The sequence below is a fragment of the Balaenoptera ricei genome, chromosome X (assembly GCF_028023285.1).
Source record: "Balaenoptera ricei isolate mBalRic1 chromosome X, mBalRic1.hap2, whole genome shotgun sequence".
Lineage (NCBI taxonomy): Eukaryota > Metazoa > Chordata > Mammalia > Artiodactyla > Balaenopteridae > Balaenoptera > Balaenoptera ricei.
Window position 1 is genome coordinate 109,976,934 of NC_082660.1, and position 25,331 is coordinate 110,002,264.

Here is a 25,331-nt window from a genome sequence, read left to right on the forward strand (position 1 = left end):
AAACAAGCCAATCTGAAAACCATTTGAGATAAACAGTTGCTTCCATGACCACTGCTCACTTGGCGTGACTGTCTCCTGGAAGTTGCTATGGATCCATTTCTGGGCATATTAAACCTGAGTGCAAAAGGCTCCTCCTCTGACTCACATATATACTCCCACCAAAAGCAGTTCCAACCAGGCCCGTGCCTGGAATTTCAGATCCTCAGGGCTGTGGATTTATTCAGCAGCACCTAGGTTGATACCTACATAGAGGATTTCTACAGAAGTTTCTGGAGGAGGTGGTATAATGGAGAAGTCTGGATGACAGAGAAGCAACATGGAGGACCCAATCTTTCTTAGATGTCACACCCAACCTGAGTCTCCAGATGTAGCTGGACTCTATTCTTCCCAAAGTATCCAGGAATGGGAGTGCAAAAGACAACTATAAAGAATCAGCAGTACCTAGATTAGATCCTTGATTAGAGTGCAGGCTAAAGTTTGGACAGGTTTTCTGACCCTGAGATAATCCTGCCTCATGGAATCATAGGACCATAGAACATGAGAGCAGGAAGAGTCCTTAGAAATCATGTTGCTCTGTCTTCTCTTTTTAGTGGCATGGGATTGAATCTGGGATAAGGGAAGTACTTTGTTTCAGACATTTAAACACCTTCCTCTATACCGCCATGGTAGCTGGTGCTTACTGTTTTCACAGCACTTACCATGTTAGATTGTCATTCCCAGTGAATACATCTGCTCCTCTTTGAACTTGAAATTCACTGAAAGCAGAAACTGTCTTGCTTCCTTAAATCCCTGGTGCCTAGCAGAGCCTGTCATATAGCAGGTGGTCAAACGTTTGTTGAAGAAATCAAAGTTTCAAGTCAAACGGTGAGAAAGTTGTCATTCCATTAGGCAAAGGATAGAGTATCTTGGTTTCATTAACTTTAAAGGGTAGAGCAGTTTCCTTCCAATGAATCAGAATGATTTTCGTCATTATTTTTCTTATTTGCAAAGTATCAAGTTAATAAGTATGGAGCTTAATGTATGATATAGACCCCGTCTCCAAATTCCACTGGCTGACGTTTCTTTTTGCTTACCCAAGTGTCCCATCCCAAGCCTAAAACAGAAACCTCAAGAGGGAAGTACTATTTTCAGTTTTGTGTTGTAAATTTTAAAACTTATTATTACTATTATTATTTTTTGCTGCCTCAACGTCCCCACAAACAGGCTGTGAGCACCCTGCCAGGTGACCAGGTGCATCAGTGTGGTTAGCCTGGCCCCTGCCACAAGATCCCATTCTTGTTCTCCCTTGACTGTCACCTAATGTCAATCAAATATACCAATGAAATTCCCTCATGCCTTTTGCTTGTATACTCTATCCTGACCCCCAATAAAGGCACTTTCCCCTGGGTCTCTGTTTCTCTCTCTCTCTGTCTCTCTCTCGTCTTCCCACTTCCTTGGTTGAGCCCCTTCCCTTGGTGCCCCCCCATGTGGTCCCCCTTTGTGGTATACTTGACTGTTTCTCTAGGACGTGTGAGTATAATAAGCTTCATTTCCCTATGCCTCTCCTGTGTCCCCTCTTGTGACTGCACCTGACCAACCATCTCATGAAAGAATACAGAACAACTTCTCAATAAGAAGTGCAAAAAATTATTTTCTTGCTGCTTAAACTGTATCATTGAGCTCATTTAAAAGTGAAAACCTCGGGTCCTAAGACTAGCAGGTACTCCTGAGTGGAGAAGGGGTACCTCTTAACCACAGAGGGAGAGCTAGATCTGGGGCTTTGTTGGCAACTTCTGGCAGCTACGATGCTGCTAGTACAGTCTCTAGCTCCTCATTGGAAAACCAGAGATGAAGTTCAAGTAGCATCTCACTGCTTTCTTGGATGAGGGATCGATTGCAAAAGTATTTGCTTGTACTAAGCAGGCTTTTCCACCAACAGCAGTATGCTTAGTCCACCACTGCGTCCCTGCTGGCTCAGATGGGACTAGTCCCATTCTGCCAACAGCTGCCGCTGACAGTGAAAAGCTGAAAGAGTGGCAGCAGATGAAAGAGAGGAAAAAGGTAGTGGAGAGGGGAGACTGAAAATGGAAGGGATGGGTGCCATTTACAGAGATGAATTCAATGGAGAATTTCAAGTGCAGAGACACTGAGATGCCTTTCTTCCTCTCATCTTTCGTTACCGACCCACCCCGTTACTCTTCAAGCCAAATGACTGAAGATGGCCCCAGATCTCTTCATCCACTGCTGCTCAGTGTTAGCCAAGCATGGGTGGGGACCTGGATGCCTTCAGGAGTGAAGTGAGGTGTGCTGAAAGATGCCCGTCTCCGTCCAAAACATGTTGTCCATCCAACTGAAATCAAACTGAAACTCCTCACTAGAGTTATTCCTTTGGGTCAAGGCCTTGAAGGCTCCTATTAAAATCCAACTATGTTATCTAAAAGGAGGACCATATAGTGCCTGGCACAGAATAGAGGTTCTCTAAATGTGTCATGTTTAATATTAAATTGCCACTGCCTGCCGTTAGAACCTTAGTAAAGATTTATCTACCAGATTCTCTCCTGTCTCCTAGGGCCCTTGAGGATCTATGTTGGGAAGACTGATGTGGAACATTGGCAAAGACTGGGTAGCAGAGTCTGAGGTTTGGTGGATGGTGGAGAAAGGGGAGGCTGACAGCATGAGGCACTTTGGGGGAGAAAAGGGCACTTTCAAAAGGTGAGAAAGAGGGAAGAGAGTTTGGAAATTAACATTTATTGATTTTTCCTAGTCAGGCACTGAATTAAGATGCATTTACATCCACTATCTTATTTAATCCGCAACCATTCTATCAGGAAAGAAATATTAGTATTCCCATTTTGCAGGTGAAAATCTGAATAGGGGTTCAGATTAAGAAAGCCTCTCAAGGTCACACAATGCCTCTATATGATGGAATATAGATTCGAACCTGGACCTGTCTCCTAAGCCTATGTTCCTGAACCACGCTATCTCACACTCCACATTTGTCAAGGCGCAGCCAACCTAGTCTCGGCTACCCCTTTCGTCCTAATACTCCAACCACTTGCAAATTTAGGCTTCTGTGACTCCCAGGTTTCTCCCTCACTCTTTACCATGGACTATCCAAATGGAGACAAAAGATTTCCATGGGTGGTGGGGTAGGAAGAGATTTTACATTATCAGAATGGATAGAAATTTGGGAAGAGCCTAGTACCATTTTTCTGGTTGCCCAAGGGTTTGGAAACTATCTGTTCCAGGCTCCAACATATGTCACATCAAATCCAAAGTTCTGGCGTAATCAGTGTGCCAGTTGGGGCCCTGGGCCCCTGCCTTGATATCTCCTGCCCCATGTGTACCATTTTGCTGTAGGCTGGCAGTAAGATTCATTTTCCACGTGGACCAGGAGGAGAAGATATGAAAAAAAAAGAACAGCTGGTGTGGGGAGGGACAAAATCAGTCTCTTCCAGAGTAGCTGGGGTAGGTGCGAAAGACTTGGGAGATAGAGTCTTCTTTTTTCTCACCACTGGAGAAAGGGGCTAGGGAGAGGTGTCTACAGCCCAAGAGGTTCATCCATGGGATTTTGTGGAGGGTATCACCCCCAACAGAGATCCAGGCTGCACTGCCTACTTCCAAGGTTCTTTCCTCCCCTTAGACAAGAAAGAGAAGTGAGGGGAATTAATGGCCTCTGCGGTCATCAGTCAGGGGCCTAGGCTGCTATGTCCAAAGGCAAGACCAAGGGAGCAAGGCAGCCAGGAACAGTTTCCTCTAACCTTAACTTTGAATCCCCACCAGTATCCCAACTCATTCCCACACCTCTCTCCTCCTTCGTTGTTGGGACTGGTTGTCCTTTTCATTAACCTTTTAGTTAACCCCTCCACGCACGTACTTCTCTACCCCCTCCAAAGCTGTCAGCCCCTCGCTGCCCAACACCGCCCTCTCCCCCCTCCCCCATAAGCCCGGCTCTGCGCTTGGGTCCGGGGAGGTCTCGCCTCCCAGAGCTGCGGGTGTGAGGGCTTCTTTACTCGCTCTCGGATCTCCGCTGTGAAAACTGAGCGGCATGGCCCGGGCATGCGCAGCATCTTCGGGCGCATTGTGATGGGAACTGCTTCTCTGAGTCTCTACAAAGACTCCAGAGTAATCACTCACTGCCCACCCCCCAAGACCCTCCTTCTTTAAGCCAGACGCACAAACGCACAGACAATGCAGCTTTTCTTTCTTCTTTTCTTTAAAAAGCTGGCTGTAGCTTGAAAGGCTGGCCCACGTGAGGACTAGTGTATTTCTATCGATTCCATCTCCCGTGTTGACAAACGCCAGCGCTGAGGCTTTGCAGTCCGCGGCTGCAGTTTGCAGTGGAGCTAAGCGGTGTGCGGCTTTAATTCCACGTCAGATCAACTTTGATCAATATCCCCCTACCGGCCCAATTGGAAGAGCCCAATTCACCGCCGCTGAGCCTTTTCGCTCTTTCCTTCTTTTTCCCCCCTCTTTAGACCCACCATCTTCTGGGGGAGAAAAGTCTCGGATTTTCTTTTAATTTCTTTCCTTTTTTCTTTCTCTCTCTCTTTTGTTTCTTTGGGGGATTTGTTTGTTTTTCTGTGTTTTGTCTTTTTTGTTTTGTTTTGGGTTTTGGGTTTTGATTCTCTCTCTCTCTCTCTCTCTCTCTCTGTCTCTCTCTGTCTTAGAGATAGGGAGGGAGATCGCTTTGGCGAACCGAGCTTGCAGCCAATGAACCCGCCTTCCAGATTGGTGTGAAGACAGAAGTGAGGTGGGGGGCGGGGAGGGGGTGTGAGAGAGCCTGGAAGCGAGAGAGAGAGAGAGAGAGAGAGAGAGAGAGAGAGAGAGAAGAGAGGAGGTGGTGGAGGAGGAGGACTAGTGTGGGGTGGAAAGGAAGAGTGAGCGAGAGCAAGTTGAGGGGAGGGGGTGAAAGAGCCGGCGAATTCTTTTTCTTTTTCTATTATTATTTTGAAGACTCCCGAGTTGCGCCCATGCTCTTGTCAGCTTCGTTCTAGGCGTAGCACGGCCAGGCAGAAGAAAATGGGGCAAAGCGTGCTCCGGGCGGTCTTCTTTTTAGTCCTGGGGCTTTTGGGTCATTCTCACGGAGGATTCCCCAACACCATCAGCATAGGTAAGCGCGAGCCAGCCCGCCGGTCGGGCCGGGCTCTCTTGCACCCGAGACCACTGCCCTGGCGTGGCTACTGCGGCCGCGGGTCCCTGTCCTGCATGGCCTGGGAAGGGACTGGGGACGGGGATCGGGCAGGAATCTCGGGGATCTGAGCCTCAGAGAGCTGGCTGGTCTGGGGAGCATCGGGAACCAGAGAGGTGATCTCCTGGGGCTTGGCGGGGTGGGCTGCCGCGTTTTCCGAGCCGAGCGGAGCAGGGGAGGCATGCCAGAGGCTGGGAGGCTGCAGCCGGGCGAAGAGTCACGGCTTTTCGGCTCGCTGCTCTGGACTTTGCCATGGCGTGCGTGCCGCCGCTGGAAGTTGTCCCAGGGTGATGCCGCCTGTCTGGCTGCGCCAGGGCGCGTAACCCGGTCCGGGGCGCCCTGTCCCGCGTCTCCGGGACCCGGGAGACCGGCTAGCGCTGGGGGAGGTGGAAGCCCACCCTGGATTCCCCCAGACCCGGGCAGCAACCGAGGTCAGTGGCGGATGGGGTAGGAGGCGGGGGTGAGACTAGGAGCTGAGCCAGCGAGCGGCGAAGTCACGCAGACCACGAATTCGTGAATTGCCGCTGTGTCTGTCTGGAGCCCGGCTCTCGGGCGCTGGGAGGGAGTTCTCTCGGCTTCTCCCTGGATTTACTAGTCAAGAAGTTAGAATTATTGCTATTACAGAACCAGGCCCCTGTACTGTCAGGGGGGAGCGGGGGCCTGTGGGGAACAGGATGGGGCAGCAGGGGGAATGGAATTGTTTTTCTTCCCAACCTTTCCCTTTGCGCCAGGAAAAGATGAACCCGCTTGTGGAGATGGGAGGTAGCGGAGGAAGAGGGGAGAGGAAGCTACCGCCTGAGAAAGAACCAAGTCCCACTCTTGGTTCCATCGTCCTACCCCAAAGCAGCCTCCTCTTCCCTCTTTCCCCTTTCCCCCTTCTCTCCAGCCTCTCCTCCGACTCTTTAGAGGAAAGCTAGGTTTCTCTTGGCCAAAATTTGAGTTCACAAGAGTCTTCAAAGACACACAGGTTGAAAATCAATCATGATCATGCACCCGGGTATCACTGAGAGGCTATCGCCTATCTGTAGCTCCCCAGTTTCTAACCGCTTCTGGGGGGGACACAAGCCAAATCTTGGTTCCCTTTGCTTATAGGTGGACTTTTCATGAGAAACACGGTGCAGGAGCACAGCGCTTTCCGCTTTGCTGTGCAGTTATACAACACCAATCAGAACACCACCGAGAAGCCCTTCCATTTGAATTACCACGTAGATCACTTGGATTCTTCCAATAGTTTTTCTGTGACTAATGCTTGTAAGTAGATCCGCTTTTCCTCCTTTTGGGACCTGGGAACCTCATTTGCATTTTGCTTGTGGGACTTGGGGTCTGCGTAAGTGCTGGGGTGGTGATTGCCTTAGTAGACATTTTAGGGGCTCTAGTCAATCCAGGTTTCATGTGACATAAATCGACTCCAGAGGATCCTGCTGAGGGAGGGACTTAAGGCAAGTACTCAAAACTCTGTTGTGAATAATGTTTCATGCAAAAGTTTCATTTTCCTCCTTGCTAAGCTGGCGCTCCCTCCCCCGCAACCCCCTCCCTTTTTTTTCCCTTTGGCTGGGAAAAAAAAAAGAGAAAAAATAGCATGGTTGTTCAGGGAAATTTCTTCAGATGAGATTAAAGAAAGAAGCCTCTTGATTGAGTCAATTCAGGATGTGCATTACTTGACTGTTAAAGCTAGCACCTGGCTGTAGCAATGAGCTGAATTTGACAATCGCTTAATATATAGGAGCCAAATATGAGAAATTCTGCAAACAAGTGACCTTAAGGGACAGATCAGGCTGGGTTACCTGGCCTCTTTCTGTCCTAGAATATCACCTTTCTTACCGAGAGAGCTCTGATAGGAACTGATAAGACTACAAACTGATTACAAGTGATGAACGTGTGGCAAACTGAGGGGAAGGTAGAAAGTGCTCAGGTGACTCTTTGGAAAGCTACTTCTGTTCTGTCTCCCCTAGTGTTGTTCAACTCCCCCCACCCCCGCCATTGTTAAGGACAACACAGTTCTTAACTTAGAGCAAAAGGTGGAAGGCGGAGGCTTGCAGCAGGAAAACCGAATACCAAAAGGGAAGAATTTCATCAGCCCCCAAAGCAGTTTCTGAAACAGCTAGTTGTGCCCTGTGATTGTTCCTGTGGAAAGGGGACATTTCATTTTGAGAAGTAAAACCACGGGAACCTAGATGACTAATAGCTTGTTGGACACATGTTTTTCTTGAATGTTTTATGAGAAAGACTGATAATTCTTCATCTGAGCTTATTTCATGAAAAGTTTTCACAACAATGAGGGTGAGGATGGCATAAATATGTTTTGCTTTTATGGCTGGTGTAGTTGGGAATTTTTGATTTTTGATTTTCTTTCAGGGGAGAAATGATGTTTATATTTGGTTGGGTGAAACTTTGTATATGACTTTCTTCAAATTCTTCTGCCTCAAAGGATATGTGATTTCCAAAAACTGTTGAAAGGGTCTCCAAGGGCACAACTTCCTTGGATTTGAAGACTTAGGTCAAGGGGATGGAGGTGAATTACTTTGCAAGAAATTGTGACAGTTATCAGCTTTAAGAAAATTTTACCTGAAGGTACAGATCCTTATATGAACATGTTCTGAGATACTCTGTATTTGACATTCTTTGGCTTTCCGACATTGACAAAAATAGGAGCTTATTAACTCCAGCTAAGTGTGAAAGTTACAAAATGTCTGTCTATACTTTGCATCTGATTTTGGTAATCCCAGCCTGTCTCTTCAGCACACTTACAACACACATCTGACTCTTAATCCTGCAGCCCTGAGATCTTGTCAAGAGGCCGAATTCCAAAGGCAGCTTCCTAAATATCAATTAGAACAGATTTAAAACCAAATACATGAAACTACCCAGATTTATTATTATTAATAATGAATAATGTTTATTTCAACTCACTTTAGTGTCTTTCCACTGATGTTGACTGAGATAAGAGTGCTAATTGACTTCTCAGGAATGACTAATTTCCAAGGTTTTTGGTCTTGCTGTTTATGGTCAAATCAGATTGACACTAGCCAGCCCAGGGCCATCAGAACGCTACTCAAGGAGCAATCAGGAAGTGATCCTTGCCATGTGAAAAGCTCAGGTTTGAGAACAGGCACTAAGTCATCTGTATTGGTGTTGAGTTGCCTTAATGCCTTACCTCTCAGGGCAATAAAGGGACAACCATGAAAGGAAAAGAAATTGATCAACCCCCCCGCCCGCCACTGCCGTAAGTCCACAACACTTCATCTTACAAGCTTATAAGGCTGGGTTATGGCTGGGGGCTTGAAAGTGTGGCATAAGGGGTGTGGCTTACTGGGCAACAGGAAAGACAAAACAAAAAGGCGACCTTGCCCTTAGCTATGCCAAATACACACATATGCACACACTGACTCACACGGGAGAGATTTCCAGAAACCAGTGATGTGTACCCAGCTGCCTGTTGCACACTCAGACTTTACAGCTCAGAAGACAGAGGGGGAAAGCTGTCATCTTCTCCAGTCCCCGAAACAGTCCTCTCTGAATGTCACAATCATTGAATGGGGGCCAGATCTCAAAGCTGTCTCCTGGCAGCTGCTGCCTACAATCTTAGTATGAGAAAGATGACTAGTCCAACCACCGTCTGATAGTCTCTGAATGCAGAAAACAATCATTTTACGGGGCCAGGGAAGCCCTGCAGGTGTATCTCATTTCTTTCCCTGGCCTTGATAGTTCTTTTTCTCATGGAAGTGAAGATCACATATCACAGATGTCGGCACACAATACTAGTTCAGCACTGAGCCTGGCAGGTGACCCCTGGTTCCATTCTTACAATTTATTGCACAGAGAAAAAAAACCCCTGGATCCTCTAGCCTGCCCCTCCCTGGAGACTTAGGGAGAATTTGAGAAAACCCCAGATGAGTCCAAACCTGCTCACCCACCTCTCCTGTCTGGTTCAATATGGAATAGAATGGCAAAAATTAAAGAAACTTTCCCCTCTTCCCATTCAAAACTCCTAGTTTCAGCTTCCCCTAACACTACAATTGATCTCTTTCCATGATCTTTCCTGCACTCTCAATCTTGCGGCAGGCACACACTTTTGAGGACACAGGTATGCAGGTAAACAAATATGCCAAAAATAAACAAACGGTAATGCCTTCTGTGTGTGTCCCTGCTCTCTGCTCTCCCTCTGCATCCCCTCCCCCAGTGTATTCAGAGAGTTTCCTTGCAATGAATCCCAGGCATCAGTTAAAGACTCTTCTTCACCAGCAACCAATTCTTTTCTGCACAACCCCCAAGAGGTTTGCTTAAGACAGACTCCGACTTCAATCCGCATCTTAAGAGGCAAATAAAAGCATCTCTGGCTTTGAAAGGTGGTTCATTTGGGATCTCAGCTCAGAGGTGAATTGAAGTTTATCGAAGAGACTCAGCTGACTTGGAGCACATGTTCTTATTTTGTAGGGATTAACTGAGCTTGCTGCTTTACTTTTCAATTTGGCTAGGTAGCCCCAGAAAGAAGCATGGTGTGAATATTATGATTTCAGGATACATACATTCATACACACACACACACACGGGCACCCATACACCCATAATCAGTACTTATGAAAAGAGGTGTTACACACGTTTTAAGTTGTATACACGTCTGTTCTTTAAAAACCAGATTTGATCATCGTAGGGCTTTGGGGAATGTGGCAACACCAAGGGACTGCTGGGTCCCATTGGTGTGGCTTTGCTGCCCTGGTTCCTCAGGAAATGCCTCCGATTCCCTTGAAGTCCCCTCCTGTGTCTTTCTGCTGTGCACTTGTAGTGCACTCCACACTACATCACCCCAGCCTCTGCAGTGTCAGCTCATTAGCACACAGATCTCATATTCCCTCTCTGCACTGTCATTGCAAAAATTGCTGTTGTACACCTTTACAGCCAACAAATGTGCTCGTGGATTACGCGCTGTTTGCAAGAAGCAAGGAAAAGGCAAATGTAACCTTAAAGGTTATTCACCACGGAATTGTGCTCTTAACGCATTGGCTTAAAGAAAAATCTGTTGATGGAGGCGTAATAGTGATGGTGGGACTGAGAGTGGGACTTAGGAGTGCAGGCTCTAACGGAGCCCCAGGCAAAATCCCTTTTGCCGGCTAAATGTAACTCATCAGCTGCAAATTTTTATTCCATTCATTTTTTCAAGCTATTTGAAATATACCTGCTAACTGAGAGCACGCTCCTTTTACAACTGAGCGCGTTTCGCTACCAAGTAAGTGTACTTAGCTGAGACAGGTTTCCCTCTCTTGCCCACAGAGTCACAATTTAAATTATCTAATTATTCTAACTGCCAGGATCCATTTAACGGTTTAAGTCCATTTGGGAAAGAAATGTCTCCCCTGATCCTATTCTCTGCTCTTTGGCGGGTTTTGTTTGTTCTTTTCATGTAATCTTTGGAAGCAGGGTGAAGACCCACAGTATCACGGCTCCCGCCTTCAAACAGATCTTCACACACTAACCAAAGTCAATAGCTCCAGCTCCACCTCCCACCCCCCCAACTCCCCCATCTTTGTGCCTTTGCCGCTCTCCCTCTCTCTCCTGGCCAGTCTTCCATAAGCTCACTGGCTTAGCTCACTTCTCAGCCCCTCTGGCCAGCTGGCTTAGACTACTGAAGCACGAGGAGGTCGCCAAAGATTTAAGTCACCTTCTCACAAGGTTTATTATGGGTTTTTTTTAATCTATTTTTTACGTGGCGAGGAGGGAGGAAGGTGATGCTGTTCATTCTGGCCATAAAAATAGACGGCGATCAGCAGGCTGTAAAGGTGAGCTTCCAGCAAAATGTATCACCTCCCCTAGAAGGTGGCTTCCTGGTGATCTACTAAGGAGGGGGTGGGGGGCGGCAGGAAGGGTCTGAGGGAAAGGAACAAAGAAAACTACTTAGTTCTCCATCTATGCCTACTGCAAAATGAGCCACGGTTTTTCTTCTTCTCAGCAATTTTAACTTTCTTCCTTAAAATGTGACTAGTTTCTCACATCCCCCACTTCTGCCTCTATCCGAGGTCGTTTTCTTAGTTCTGCATTTCCCTCCCTACTTGCCAAGACTGAATGAGAATAGTGGGCGCTGGTTGAGGTTTCTATTATATGTTTTTGGCTCCTGGTATATTTTTAAATTTCATTATTATGGGTAGTCAGAGGTGATTGGCTGGTTTCATTTTAACAGATTGAAAAATAAACGAAGCTTCTGAGGCATCGTTATTAGTCTTCCTTTGTGGCTGAGAGATTTGTCATTTTTATACAACTGGCTAAAGGATGAAAAGACAGCATGGATTTTAAGAGAGGGCCAGAATTTTAGAAGGTAGAATTCATACCTTCAGGGGAGGAGGATAAACATGCTAATTCAGATGATTTAACTTTTAACTTCTTAGATTGAGACAGGAAATATATTTGAAGGACCTTTCAGAAAACTCTTCATCTTCTCGAAGGTCAGGGAAGTTATCTGCATACTTTACCTGGCCCATTAAAAAAAAAAATCAAGTTTTGACTTTGTTCCTTTGGCTTTGATACTTTGGGTCTAATTAGATGACAGGTCCACAGGAGGGTGCAATTCAAACCCCAGGTTGGGGGGCTCCGGGCATTTTTCAGCAGGAGTGTGGGAGTTGTGCAGACACAGAAGCAAGTCCCTCCCTGCTGGGGAAATGTCTGAGCTCCAGTCAGAGAGTGACAAATAGTCTCAGCCTGTGCGTGGGGTGAGCCTTGAGCCAGGGCAGCAGTCCCTGGAAGGGGTCGGTACTTAGCAAAAGGTTAACATGGACAGAATTTGTCCTCTCCTCACTTCTACCTCTTCTCTCGCCATCATTTTCCCCTCCTGCTCTGCCTGCCCAGCCCAGGCCCTTTTGCTGGTGTCCAACTGGCCTGTGATTCTGGTATCCCACCCACAATAAACTGACCTAGGGACTGTTTCCTGCTCTGGACTTTTCCAGACCTAATGCTCCTTCTCCATCAGAATATCTCTGTCCTTAGTCCATCCTCCTCAGGGCCTTTACTCTCCTTTGAGGGTGATGGCTTTTTATCTGATATAAGAATCTTGCTGAAAGTGGCTGATAAGGGGTTAATATACCTGACTGGGGAGTGTTTGCTTTAAAACCGGGGACTATGGGAACCATAATGCCTAAATTCCAAGGAAAGATACTCAAATGGGGGTGTTTCTGGACATGAGGTGCAGAGTAGCTGTTCACTCTACCCAAACCAGAGATCAGCTGCCCCTGGTCAGGCAACACCTCTATAGGTCAAAGTCAAAAGGTCCCTGCATGTGGTAGGTTTGGTGTAAGTACAGCCAAGGCATAGGGGAAGTGCAGCTTCACCATGTTGAACTTAAAAGTCTCTGTGGTAATTTGGGAAGCAACCAAAGGTCATAGGGATTCATTTTATTAAAGAAGTAAATATATACAGCTTTTTGTATGTTAATCATGCCTCAATAAAGTGGTTCTTTAAAAAGTGTAAACTTTTTGTATGTACTACCAAAAAACAAACCAAAAAAAGAGGCTGCTGTAGTCTGAAGGTGCCTATGTGGGCATTGGCAGGGGATGCACTGGCATGGAAAGGAAGTCGTAAGAGGGGAGAAAGGTGGTGACGGAGCTGGGTCTCAGACTGAAAGTTTTCTTTCCCTGGGATGGCACGTAGAATGCAGTGATTATGAGGCAGTATCTACCTCTGGAGGGACTTGGAAGCCTAGCCGAGCAGTGTCTCCTCCCCACTCCCTCCATCCCTCCCTCGCCTTAACTCAAGTATACACTCTGGCTTCCCTCCCAGTGGAAAGAGGCAGAATACAGTAAGTCCCCTACATACGAACCTTCAAGTTGCGAACTTTCAAAGATGCGAACGTATTATAAACCTATTACAGTACAGTACTATATAGGCGATTATGTTAGTTGGGTACCTAGGCTAACTTTGTTGGACTTACGAACAAATTGGACTTATGAATGCGCTCTCGGAACGGAACTCGTTGGTATGTAGGGGACTTACTGTACTCTCTTCTGGATTTCTGTTTGAGCATTGGTCAGAGAAGTAAGTGTTTACAGCCCTCTGTCTGGACTTCCCTTCTCCTCAGTTCCTAACTACCACTGGCTTCTTTAGCACTTGTCCTCAACATGACCGTCATTTGTCCTTATTTGGAAGGGGGCATGGGGTTAAGGATAAGGATGAGGAAAGGAAACACAGCTGGTCATGACCCCTTAACCCTACGGGGCACAATTCAGCCTAGAACAGCACTTCTTTCATGTGCACACCAGTGACCTGGGGATCTTGTTAAAATGAAGATTCTGATTCAACAGGACTTCAGCGTCCAAAAATTTGCATTTCTAGCAAGCTCCCAGGTGATGACAGTACTGCTGGTACTCAAACCACTCTTTGCAGGGAGACTGTGATTACCAAAGAAAAAGTCTCTCCCAGACAAGCTCTTACCCACATGCCTTTCAAAGAAAGCTCTATAAGAGACACATCTGGCTCATTCTGACTCAACGATGTCCCTATCATACTCCTAACCACGCTGTGTTCGTTTCAGCCATGTCTGTAGGTGTCTGATGAGAGCATCTGATGAGAGCATCTACTTAGAGCTGCTTTTCGTAGGGAATTGGAATGGAGACTGGAAGGCAGGCTGAGAGAGGAGGTAGCTCATGAGCCAGGCTGACAGTATCTTGGCTTCTTGCCACACCCCAAAGTGTCCCTTTTAGAAACAACCTGCCCAAGAGAGCTACGGTTGGCATGCAGTTCCAACTGCCTTTCCACTTTACTTCTCTGGGTCAAGGCGTGCCAGAAGGGGGCATGTAGCATCTGCTCCTCAGCTGTCTGACTTCCCTTCAACAGGGTTAGAAACATGTACAACACAACCCGAATTCTGTCTGGTTCCCTAAGAACCTGAAAAATTGACTCCATTTTCCAGGCCAGTGCCAGGCACTCATTGAGAGCTAGAGGGAAGGGAGGGGAAGTGGTGTCACTTTCTAACACATTTGAGCTGAGGACTGCTCCAGGGTAGCCATTGAAAGCTTACCCAGTGTCATTTGAGGACTGCCACCCTATTACCCCAGATATTGCCCCCCAACAGCCTGCCATTAGTCTGAAATTCCACAAATTCATTTTTTTGTGTTACGGCACCGAAGACCTGTGCTAAAATGCAAGCATGCTATCTCTGGAAGGGGATGAGTTAAATCCTTATCAGCCATTACTATTTCGACCAGAATTCTTTGATGAGATTACCACCTGTTACCTTGCAGGATCCTCAGAGGGGGTTTTGCAAGACGGGTAAGTGACCCAGCACAAGGGACCAGCCCAAGAGAGTGGGGTGCCAAGTGGATGGTGGGCATTCAGGGGGCAGTGGGAGACTCTTGAAGATGAGGAAGAGTCCCTCAAATACACTTCACCTGGTTTGCAACATTTGATCTTCTCCATAGATAAAATCTGGTAGTTTATTCGCTAAGATTTTAGTTGCTTTTAACCCTCCAAGTCACAACTTTCCAATGGTAGTGGGCTTGCTGCCTCTTCCGTGCATGGTTCTTTGTTGCAACAGATGATCTCAGTCTCTGGATTCCCCATAATTACTGTGGGATACTTTCAGAAGTATAATCAGATTGTGATGGGGTGGTGGTGAGGATTCTTTTTAACCTTTTAGAAAATGTTGCCATCAAAAATAGTCCCCTTTCAGTCATCTGTGATTGACTGATCTACGTTGCCAATTACTCATTGCAATCAGGGCCCTCATCCTTGCTGCTACCCAGAAAGGGATCTGGCTACCAGTAATGGATGAGACAGGAAGAGATGCAGGACCCAGCCCAGAGAGGAATCACTGCGTGGATGTGGGTGTGGGTTTCTGTATGGATGAACACCTTTGTAAATTTAAGGTAGAAAGGCCACTAACATCCACATTCAGCCAGAACCTGTAATAGATTCTCAAATATTCTTATACCTTATTGCTATTTCCAAGGCTACTTGGTTATTTTAAAACAGTTTTTCTTGAATTAGACCACTTGCAGCAGAATCACCAGAGATGCTTGTTAAACATATGAATTCCTAGGTTACACTCCAGATATATTAAATCAGAAAATATAAGGATAGGCCTTTTTGACAAGCTCTGTGGGTGATTCTAATGCACACACGATTTGGGAATCACTAGTTTAATTAGCGCTGGTAGTGCAAACAGAGATATATGGATTCATACTGAATATTTGTTGAGCACCCACTAAACACCAGGCATTGTACCAGGCACTTTCACACACGTTACTTCTGTAAGTAAGTGAGGTGCTATCAGCCCATGCAAGCATTAGTGAGTTTGGCTCTCAGATTGGAAATTCAAGACTTGAAAGAACTAAGAGATTAACCTCAAGTCACAGTCTCTGAGGTAAACAAAGCAAAAATGTTCTTTGAGATGGTAAGTAGAGACAAGGAAATGATTTTCATTTTGACGATGCTTCTTCCCTTCTTTACTTGTTAGCTAATGATTGGTCCATAGCCATGCTACAAACTAGATGTCATGTCAAATGCCAACCCATTTGTTAAAAATAGACACACTGCAATCAGTTTATATAGCATTCATTGTGCCATCCTTGCTATCAACAAATTTAACAGTAGGGCTGAAATAATAACTACCATTCACTGAACCTATGCCACGTGGAAGACACTGCACTAAGCATGGTACATGCCTTATCTCATGGAATAATCACAACATTGCTAGAAAGGAGCTACTCTCATCCCCATTTTATAAAAGAGGAATCAGAGGTGGTTCAAAATATCTATAAGCAACTAGCTCAAGGTCACACAGCTAGCTAATTAGTGGAGTCAGGGTTCTATCTGAGATCTTCCTGTCTCTAGAGTCTGGACTCAATTTCAACTGGGGTTGAAATCACAGATGATGACAGAGGCCAGGTGGATCACATAAATGTGGAAATTGGGCAGGTATGGAGTGGTGGGGCCTGTGGCAATCTGGAGACTCCAGGTCGCTGCCTGAATACATTCAAATCCGATGTTGTAAACCACTGTGGGACAAACAAAACACCTGCAACAGGGGTGGTAGGAGGTGGAAGGTACAAGTTTCGGACCTCTGCACCACACCATCCACCTCCCTCTGGCAGCTGAGTTACTGGCTGAGGGAAGCTCTAGTAACTGAAAAAAACAAAGAGAAAAATCTCTGCTTAGTAAAAATCCTATTTTGACTTTTTCTTCTTCGTGTTCCGTCAAGGTACCTCAATATGGCAGAACTTTCCCTCCTTTGTCCTTTTGGCCTTACATGCATACAATGTATATCCAGTGGCCTTTCACGGTTGAGTGCCAGCTCAACTCTAATCTTCTCCCAGGCAATGCTGAGGCCTGCAGCAAGGTCAGAGCGCTGGCACAGAGTCATTAGCAAGTGCTCAGCAGGCCAAAAGAGGTACTTCTGGACGGTGCTGTGGGGGAAACGGCTTAGATTCTGGTACATGCAAATCCCAGGTCTACAACTGGGAGGCCGCTGGGTCAAGTAAGGCTCTGTCAACATTCACCCAGGGTAGGAGCCCCCTATACACCCCGAGACAGAGGCTCACCAACTTTAGACAGGGGTCCAAAATAGAGATGCCTCACCAACTTTAGACAGGGGTCCAAAATAGAGATGTATAGTTAGTTGCTTGGAGTTGTAAACTGACCTAAGCCGACTGGTCATTCCCAATCATTAGGTATATTTCATTGGATACCAATAGCCAGTGATTGTTAAGAATGAGGGCTATAGGTTTTCTCCCCATAACCTCACTACCAGGTGTAAAAGTAAACCTCATACAAAATTCTTTTTCTCATTAAAATAATGGCAAGCAGGCATAAAAATAATTGGACAGCCTGTCCTGTAGGCTCAGTCAAGTCCAGCTCCCTTTCCTTTTAGGTGCGCCAACAACACCTTGCATGAAGGTTCACTTGAGGCAGACAAAACAATACCCTAGTGGTAGGATGCAGCTAACCAAGAATTCTCATTAGTGGCTGCCCACAGGACTATTAACAAATTAAGCCTAGGGTACCATTCCAAGGGATAACACTATAGAGCTTGTTAGACCCTTATATCTTCTTTCTGCTAGTTTGGGAACACCTCTACCATATGTCTAGCCAACCCACATATGTTAAACACTACTGATTTCACCAATGAGAAATTTAATGTTAATTAACAAAGTCTCTGGTGTCCATTGAAGATAAAGATATGTGAAGTGCTTGTAGAACCACTTCTTGATTAGAATTATTAAATGCCAGATAACCACTCCTGCACTTTGTATTTCCCAATAAGGGTAACTGACCACCCCAAGGGTGGTATATTTGATTCAGACCAAATAACCCACATATATACCACACAAGTTATGTTGAAGTCTTGTAAAATCATTTACAGAAAATATAACATTTGAGATACCATGTTTCTTAGGGCCTTGGGAAGCAGTTAAAAGTGCAGGGGGGTATGGGGTAGAGTGGAATGAGCAATGGAGCAAGAATTAGGAGATCTGGGTTCCAGTCTCAACTCTGCCACCTACTGCCTGGATGACCTTGGACAAGCCACTCCGTTCTCTGGTTCTAGTTTTTATCATTTCTAAAATGAGGAGATTCATCTGGATGATCTCTGAGGAGGTTGCCATTTTTTACATCCCATCATTCACTCTTGTCCAAATCCTACCACCTCCGTTTCTAGTAACAGTCTCACTTCATTGCTTACTGAGGAAAGACCATCCAAAATGAAGCCCCTCAGATTCTTCTGCTACATCTAGAAACTTCTCATCATATTCATCTATTCTCTGCCTTTATAAGACTGTGATGAAACTACTGAATCCTTGAAACCGATGGACAGTACCTCCAGCCAGTGGTGGCTTATTCTTGCTTGCATCCTAGCGCTTCCACTTACTAGATGTGGAACCTTGGGGCAAGTTACTTAACTTGATTGTGCCTGATTTCCCAATTATAAAGTGGGGATAATAATAATCCTCACCTCATAGGGTTATTGAGAGTTTTAAATGAGATAATTCGCAAATCCACGTAAAATACTTAGAGTAATGCCTGGCACATATTGGATATTATTATTATCAACATAATCATTGGTTTAAAATCCTTTGAGCTTTTTGTCCTAAAAACAGAAACGTAGTTTCATTTGAAAAGTAAAATCTCTTGTCACTTTACAGACCAGATTTCCTTCCTGAGTAGCTGCCCTCTGAGGCTTTTCACAGTTCTCAGCTCTGCCCCAAGCCCAAGATTATTTTCTTCTGCCAAGAAAGCCATCTTGGCACACCTTCAGATCAGCAGCCCACCACCGTGACCCCCTACACCTCTCACCCATGCATCCAAATTTGCCCACCCAGTTTGCCTCTTGTGAGCAACAGCTACTCAGATATTCTGCGATCAAAAACTCTGAGATGCATTTTTCTGCATAATTGAAGGACTACAGGTTCAGGGGAAGACTTAGAGTCTTCTTCCCCAAATCAACTCTTCATCTCTAGTTCCATCTGCTGCCAATCACACAATGAATCATCCTTTCTGTTCTTTTGTGACAATCCATTATCCAAACAGTACGCAAGTGGTCCCCCTGACTCCTGAAAGGCTCAGGAGGCATCCACATGTCCTCTGACAGTTGATTCAGGAGAAGACACTTGGGCCAAGCACCCGGCGGACTGGCTCTGCAGCAAGGCCCTGGAGCTTCTCTTAGAAATGGAGCTGCCCACGGAGGGACACAAGGAAGAGCAGCAAGGAACTGCTCAGGGCCTCCCCAGAGGAAGCGCCTTCATTTCCTTGGGCATTAGTGAGATTTCTCCGTGGGTCCTGGAGTCACGAGCCCCCAGGGAGCTGAGGGTTGAGGCACTTCATACTACCCATTCTCCTCTAGAGCGAGCGCTGCCCTGGCACGTACACATGGCATACGTCTTCCCCTGGGCCTTCCCATTTCCTGGTGACACTTAGCATTTGACAATCACTTTAGTATCTTGCCATTCAGATGGTGACAACTCAATGGAAATCCACTTCTGGCACATGTCTGAGTCTAGTCCACCCTTTGACTAAATATCACAGCCTCTTACAAGAGTTCGATCCACTTTGTGCAAGAGTTACTAAGAGTGTCCTTTGATCTCCTGGTTTCTGTCAGTCCCAACTCTTACTGTCCCCAGTTCTTCCCTCTACTGCCTGTAGAGCTGTAGAATATAAGGAGAAGCTGAGAACAATAAGGAAAGTTGAGCTCTCTCCTGGGTAAAGAGAACTGGAGCTGCCCAGCTCTTTATACACTCACTCCTGGCCCTTGGGTTTGGCACCTAACTCTCTGGAGCAAGGTGTTGCTGTTTGACCCTTGCCTAGTAGAAGGCTGTTTCTCCTACTTAGTTTGGGAGCAATCAGAGGGCAAGGAATGGCTCTAAACTGGACTGCCTGCATTTGAATCTTGGCTCTGTCAGCTTGCTAGCTATGTGACCTTGGGCAAATTACTTAACCTCTCTAAGCCTCAGTTTCCTCATTTGTGAAATGAAGGTGATTATAATAGTAACTACCTTATAAAGTTGTTGTGAACATTAAATGAGATTATCCATGTAAAATATTTACCATGATGCCTGGCGTATAGTAAGTGTTCAATAAATGGTAGCTATTATTAACACAGAGTACTGAGGTGGTTGGTAAGTGGAAGAGAGGAATAGAATTCATCAAAACCAAACTGAACAATAGATTCTTCCCATCTATGGCCATCCCTAAAGCCCTGCAAACTAATTTTTACCCTCTGAATCTGTAGCTGGAACCAGGCCAGATGGGATTATCTTTGAGTACTCACAGTGCTGCCTCAGGCATAAAGGATTCGCTTTGGGGCAAAGTAAAGGAGAAAGAAACAATTGACTTAATGCCCCAAAAAGCCAGAGAATACACACCACTATGTTTAATCTTGCCGTCATTGAGTGAAATTGTCTAGAAAGACATGATCTCTTCAATTTTTTTATCTGAACAAGATATGCTTGGGATAAAGCAACATGGATATGATAACCTTGGCACTTGCTGGCTGGAAGGAAAGAACAACCTTTTTTCAAATGTAAAGTCTATTTTAATGTGTTTGAAAGTGGGAGAGTGGAACAGTGGATCCTGGAATCTTCACTTAGACAAGGTAAAATGTGAGGCCAGTTGAGCTCTCCCAGCCATGATTTTTCTGAGTTCTTTTAATTAAGGATGATATACGGATGGTAGTTTAGAGCATATCAATTTGAGTGGATGGATTTTCTTCTTTTGATATTGCTAGCCTAAGTCAGACCAAAAATAGCATAGGAAGGAGATATGCAAAAGGTTAAAAGAGAAATTTTGCTAATGTGATTTTCCAGCATTTCAGTCTCCATTCTCTCCAGAGCAGAGGTTAAGTGCTCTGCTCCATAAGCACAGACTCACTAGTAAGGATCCCGCTGAGGACCACTAGGCAATGCGTCTTTTTCTTGCCCTCTCCTCTGTATGCTGGCCTGATCTACCAGCATGCTGTCTCCAGCAGGCCCAAACCTGAGTGATGACCAAAAGCATTTTTTTTTTCCTTCATATCCCAGGGTGCCCTTGCTCCACCTGCATCACCTTCTCTTCTCATTTCCTATCTAAGCCCACTGCTAGGTTGCCTCATGGGATCACTGACTTTTTTTCTCTCAGGTGAGGAAACTAAGGAACAGAGAGGCTAAATAACTTGCCCAAGGTCACACAGCCAGTAAATGGCTGAGCTGAGATTATGATGCAGGCCATCTAACTCTTGGCACTTCTCTAAGATGTCTTCCCAACATAATCCTTCTTCTTTTAACTTTCACTGCTACATAATGATGTTATATATGAAAATAATGTCAGTCCTGTCTTTTTTAAATAGGTGGCAGAGAGGAAGAATAAATTCACAGCAAGTGAATTGGAAACGCAGTAAAGCATGAGTTTCAGGGACCACAGTTAATGGTATCTTCCACTTAGTGCCTCCAACATTAACCTGTCATTTTCCCATCCTCTGATTTATAGTCAGGATGAGCAAAACAAACTCTTGAAATCCTGCTATAGATCACAGACTATTGGAGGTAGATCAAGTAGTTCTAGTCCAACTACCTCATTTTGTGGATGAGGAAAGTGAGGCCAAGAAAGGAGAAGAGGTTTGCCAAAGGTGATGCATCTCCCTAGTGGCAGAAGCAAGATGAGAATCTAGACTGCCAGATTCCCAGAGCAGGGTCTTTGCCACCATATTTTGGAACAGCAGGTGTTGTACTAAAGCAACACTACAAATTTTATTATGTTACCATTTACTCATATCTTTTTCTTCTCTAATTGTTTCATGTATATAAGTCATAGTACCTCAACTAGATTTTTTTGAATGTAGAACATTTTTTATGATTATAGAAGTTAAAATGTAAAATTAATTCATGCTCATTGTAAAAAAAAAATTCAAAAAACTAAGAAAAATTGTCCAAGTAGAGTAAAAAAAATCACCCCATATTGGGTTTTACCATATGTACAGATTTGTATCCTGCCTTTTTACTTTATATTATAATAGGGAACATTTTTCTGGACCTCTTAAATGTTCTTTGAAAGTTTGATTTTTTAAATGTCTATAAATTATTGTATCACAGTGTCATTTTATTATATATATATATATATATATATATATATATATATATATATATATACACAATGATTTATATAACCATCACCCAATTTTATGCGTTTAGGTGGATTCCCAGTTCACTGAGGTTTATAATTATGTCCCAACTTCCTGTCATATCTGCATCCTAGCACATGTCTGAACATACAGTAAATATTTAATAAATACTTGCTTACTGATTTGTTGCCTTGACATTTCTGGAATGACCATTATTCTTCCAGCAGATTGGGCAACCAAAGTGAGAACTTGACATTCCAACCTCCTTAAGGTACATGTTATATAACTCAAGACAAGCAGTATAGCAATAGTGGTTATGCTCAGAAGTCAGACTCTCTGGGCTCAAATCTTGGATCCATCACTTTCTAGTTGTATAGCCAAGGATGAGGAGCTTAACCCCTCCAAGCCTCAGTTTTTCTGTCTGACAAATGGGGGAAATGGTAGTGCCCACCTCATGAGGTTGTGGTAAAAATTAAATGAGAAAATATGTGGAAAGTGCTTGGTATATAGTGAGCACTCAACAAATATTAGTTGCCATTATTAATATTATATAATATTATATATATTACATTCCTTGTCAAAGGAATAAAGCACCAGACTTTGTAGACAGAATACCTGGCTTCTCATTCCTTCTCTGCTGTTTTCTGGCCCAATGACCTTGCATGAGTTCTTTTACTTGTCTAGGTCTCAGTTTCTTCATCTACAAAATGGGAATAATAATACCTGAGCTGTGTACCTTACAGGGATTTTATGAGGATCAAATGAGAGAATGAATGTGAAGGTGCTTTGAAAACTATGAAGTCAAGTATGATTGTTAGATATGTAAAGTAAGATGTGATGTATGGTTGTTGTAGGTAGGACTAGCGATGCAGAAGGTACAGGAGACCAGGCTGAATATACTGAGCCCGGAAAGATGTTTCTAAAATTGAACCCCTGGTATGGGAAATAGTGACTGTTGGAGAGAGAGGGAACCTTATAGATCATCTAGCCCAACATCTTAATGTTATAAGAAAAATGATTCAGAGACGAGAGAGCTTGAGGTCACAGAGCTAGTCCCAGAAATGGGACTAGGACTCAGGTCTCCTGATTTCCTGAGCAGAGTCCTAAAGCAGTCACTGCAGCTCTTTCTTTATTGGCCTTTGTCTAAAAAGGGATAAGGAAAAAAATCCGGTTGTTTGTGGAAGTCATGTAGGTAGCAACTGATTAATTGGGGGTTTATTGCAAGGACACACCCTGAATAGCATAGCTCTACTATATTTTTAAATGCCAACCTTATTCCAGGTAAGGGAGAGAAAGGGGGCAAGAAGGTGATGGGAGGGGGCATCTCAGTCAGGTGGGTGAGTGCCCTCAGAGTTGGCCAGGTTCCCAAGGGACTTCTGTTGTCCCCAGAATGACCGGAACAGCAGATGGCCTTTCTTTGACTGTTAATATTTATCTTTGCAGTCAGTCCTCAGTTGTGTGATTTTGAAAAACTTGGTAAAGCAGATGAAATTGCCAGTTGCTTGAAAATACAATTGCCAATTGTTTGAATGAAGTAAATTGATTATGGCCAGAGGACTATTTGTTTGATGCTGGCAGGCATACAGCCCACGTCAAGCAGGAGCTGCAGCGCTGATGGCAGCTGAGATATCGCTGCATCCCCTGAATTATATCCCTCCAGGTACTCGGTAAATATATGTGTTGGATACTTTCATCTTTACGCTATTTTAGCTGAGATGAGAGCACATAAACACTTCCATCTGACAACCTTTTCCAGTTCAACACCACAGAAGGTTATTTAAAAAAGAAACAAGAAAGGAGTTTTTCAATAGCAGGCTCCAAAGGTGACTAAAAATGCCATCCAACAAGGCAGCCCGTTAAGAAATGTAGTGTGAAATGTGTTAATACGATAAACCCAAATGAGGTCTCACTATTCTTAGCTGCAGAATTTTGGCTGCCTTCCCCAGCTGCCACTGTGGCCTGGACAGAGCCCGTCAAGGTTTACTCCCTACCCCAGTCCTCAAGTGCAATCCATCCTCCCGTCAGCTGAAGGAGACCCTACTGCCAGAGGCAGCTGACCCTCAGCTTGTCCTCCACACAGCTCCTGCACAGAGGGGCTCCCTGCCTTAGCCAGGAAGCACTGGGGGAAGGGAGGAGAAAGCTGTTAAAAGCTCTCTATCCTGCGGCAGCGATCGCTGGCTGCTGCGCGTAAAATGTTCACCGGGTGAAGGCCAGCCAAAGTCGGGCCTCCTGTGTCTGGAGTAAGTGGCCGTAGTCTGAAATCAGTAAGATGGACGGAAGGTAAAATGACCTTGCTTATCAAGCCCTCTTATACTAGAACAAGGGGCTCCCCTTGAAATTGGAAAGGAACATATTTCAGGCAAGTCAAAGGCAAGCCTACTTTACACAATGGGAAGTAAACATATGGAACCCCTTAGCCCAGAGTTGGTGGCAGCTGAAAATACACATACAGTCAGAGAAGGTTCAGTACATTCCTGCTGTCTGGGGACATCTTTAATCTCTGAGCTCAAAATCAGTCAGGACAACCAGATCCTCTGCCAGCCTTAGTGAATGAGTCCTGAAGATATGGCCTCAGAATTGTGATTGTGTTTTCCAATTAAGCTAGAGAAAAAAAAAAGTGATATTTAGGGTTGGTTGGCTCAAACTGAGTTGCTAAAATCTCTGGTTTGTTCAGAGTTAAATTCTTCCACACGCATAAGGAAGCAATATGTTATGGAAGAAAAAACCTTGCCCTTGCCCTGTCACTACTAACTAGCTATGTGATTGCCTCTCTCTGGGCCTCACCTTCTCCCATTTGTAAAATAAGGGCATTAGACGAGGTGACCCACAAAGGTCTCTTCCAGCTTCAAATACATTTAATTCAGATGAGATCACAATGTTCCCTTGGAGGGTTTTGGAGGGGCTCAGCACCTTGCCTTGCCCTTCTTTGCTCAGGAGCGCAGGGCCTTCAGGATGCTCTGAACTTGCCCCAGACTCCACCGAGATGTCTCACTCAAGACTGGCATCCACAGCAGAGAGCGGTGCAATGGGATTTATATCTCCTGGCCTCTCCCACTCCTCAAGCCTCCAGCTGCCTTGTAAGGAGGTAGAACTGGTTCTGTATGGGGCTTTGGTTTGGTTCAGTGCAATAGGCAAGTTCGGGTTCCAAGTGTTAAAGGCAACATTGCGTGGGCTTTACAGCTAGAGCTGACCTGAGTTAGAATTCTGGTCCTGCCACTTCTGGCTATGTGACCTTCAGCAAGGTACCTAAACACTGTGTGCTTCTGTTTCATCTGTGGGCTGACGGTTACAATACTGCCTCCCTTCCAGAGTGCCTGTCAGGATTGAAGGAGAGAATTCACATCAAATGCTCAGCACAAGGCCCAGCACGTAGTAAATGCTGCCACCAGTGGGCATACTTCTCTACTCTCCACTAAATAGATGTTGAGGTAGAAATCAAAACCAGTAAATCCATCAATATTGAGCTAATAATCAAGGCCATAACATTTAAGCAGCGGCAAATGATTCGGCTTTTCAGAGCCCCCATGTTTTGGGCCCTCTAACAGCATATTTGCAAATAAACAGGGGCATTCCAGAAACTTCACAGGGCAACAAGAA

The 25,331-nt window shown here is 45.0% G+C and overlaps 1 protein-coding gene across 2 annotated transcripts in view; it reads left to right on the forward strand.

The window, feature by feature from the left end:
• The first annotated feature begins 4,837 nt into the window (after positions 1–4,837).
• Positions 4,838–25,331, forward strand: part of GRIA3 (glutamate ionotropic receptor AMPA type subunit 3) — a 287,656-nt gene continuing 267,162 nt past the window's right edge. For both annotated transcript variants that reach the window (XM_059910318.1, XM_059910320.1), the window contains exons 1-2: positions 4,838–5,092; positions 6,263–6,421. In XM_059910318.1, coding sequence (XP_059766301.1) covers positions 5,002–5,092; positions 6,263–6,421 — 250 coding nt within the window. In that variant the 5' untranslated portion in view covers positions 4,838–5,001. The remainder of the gene's footprint in view (positions 5,093–6,262; positions 6,422–25,331) is intronic.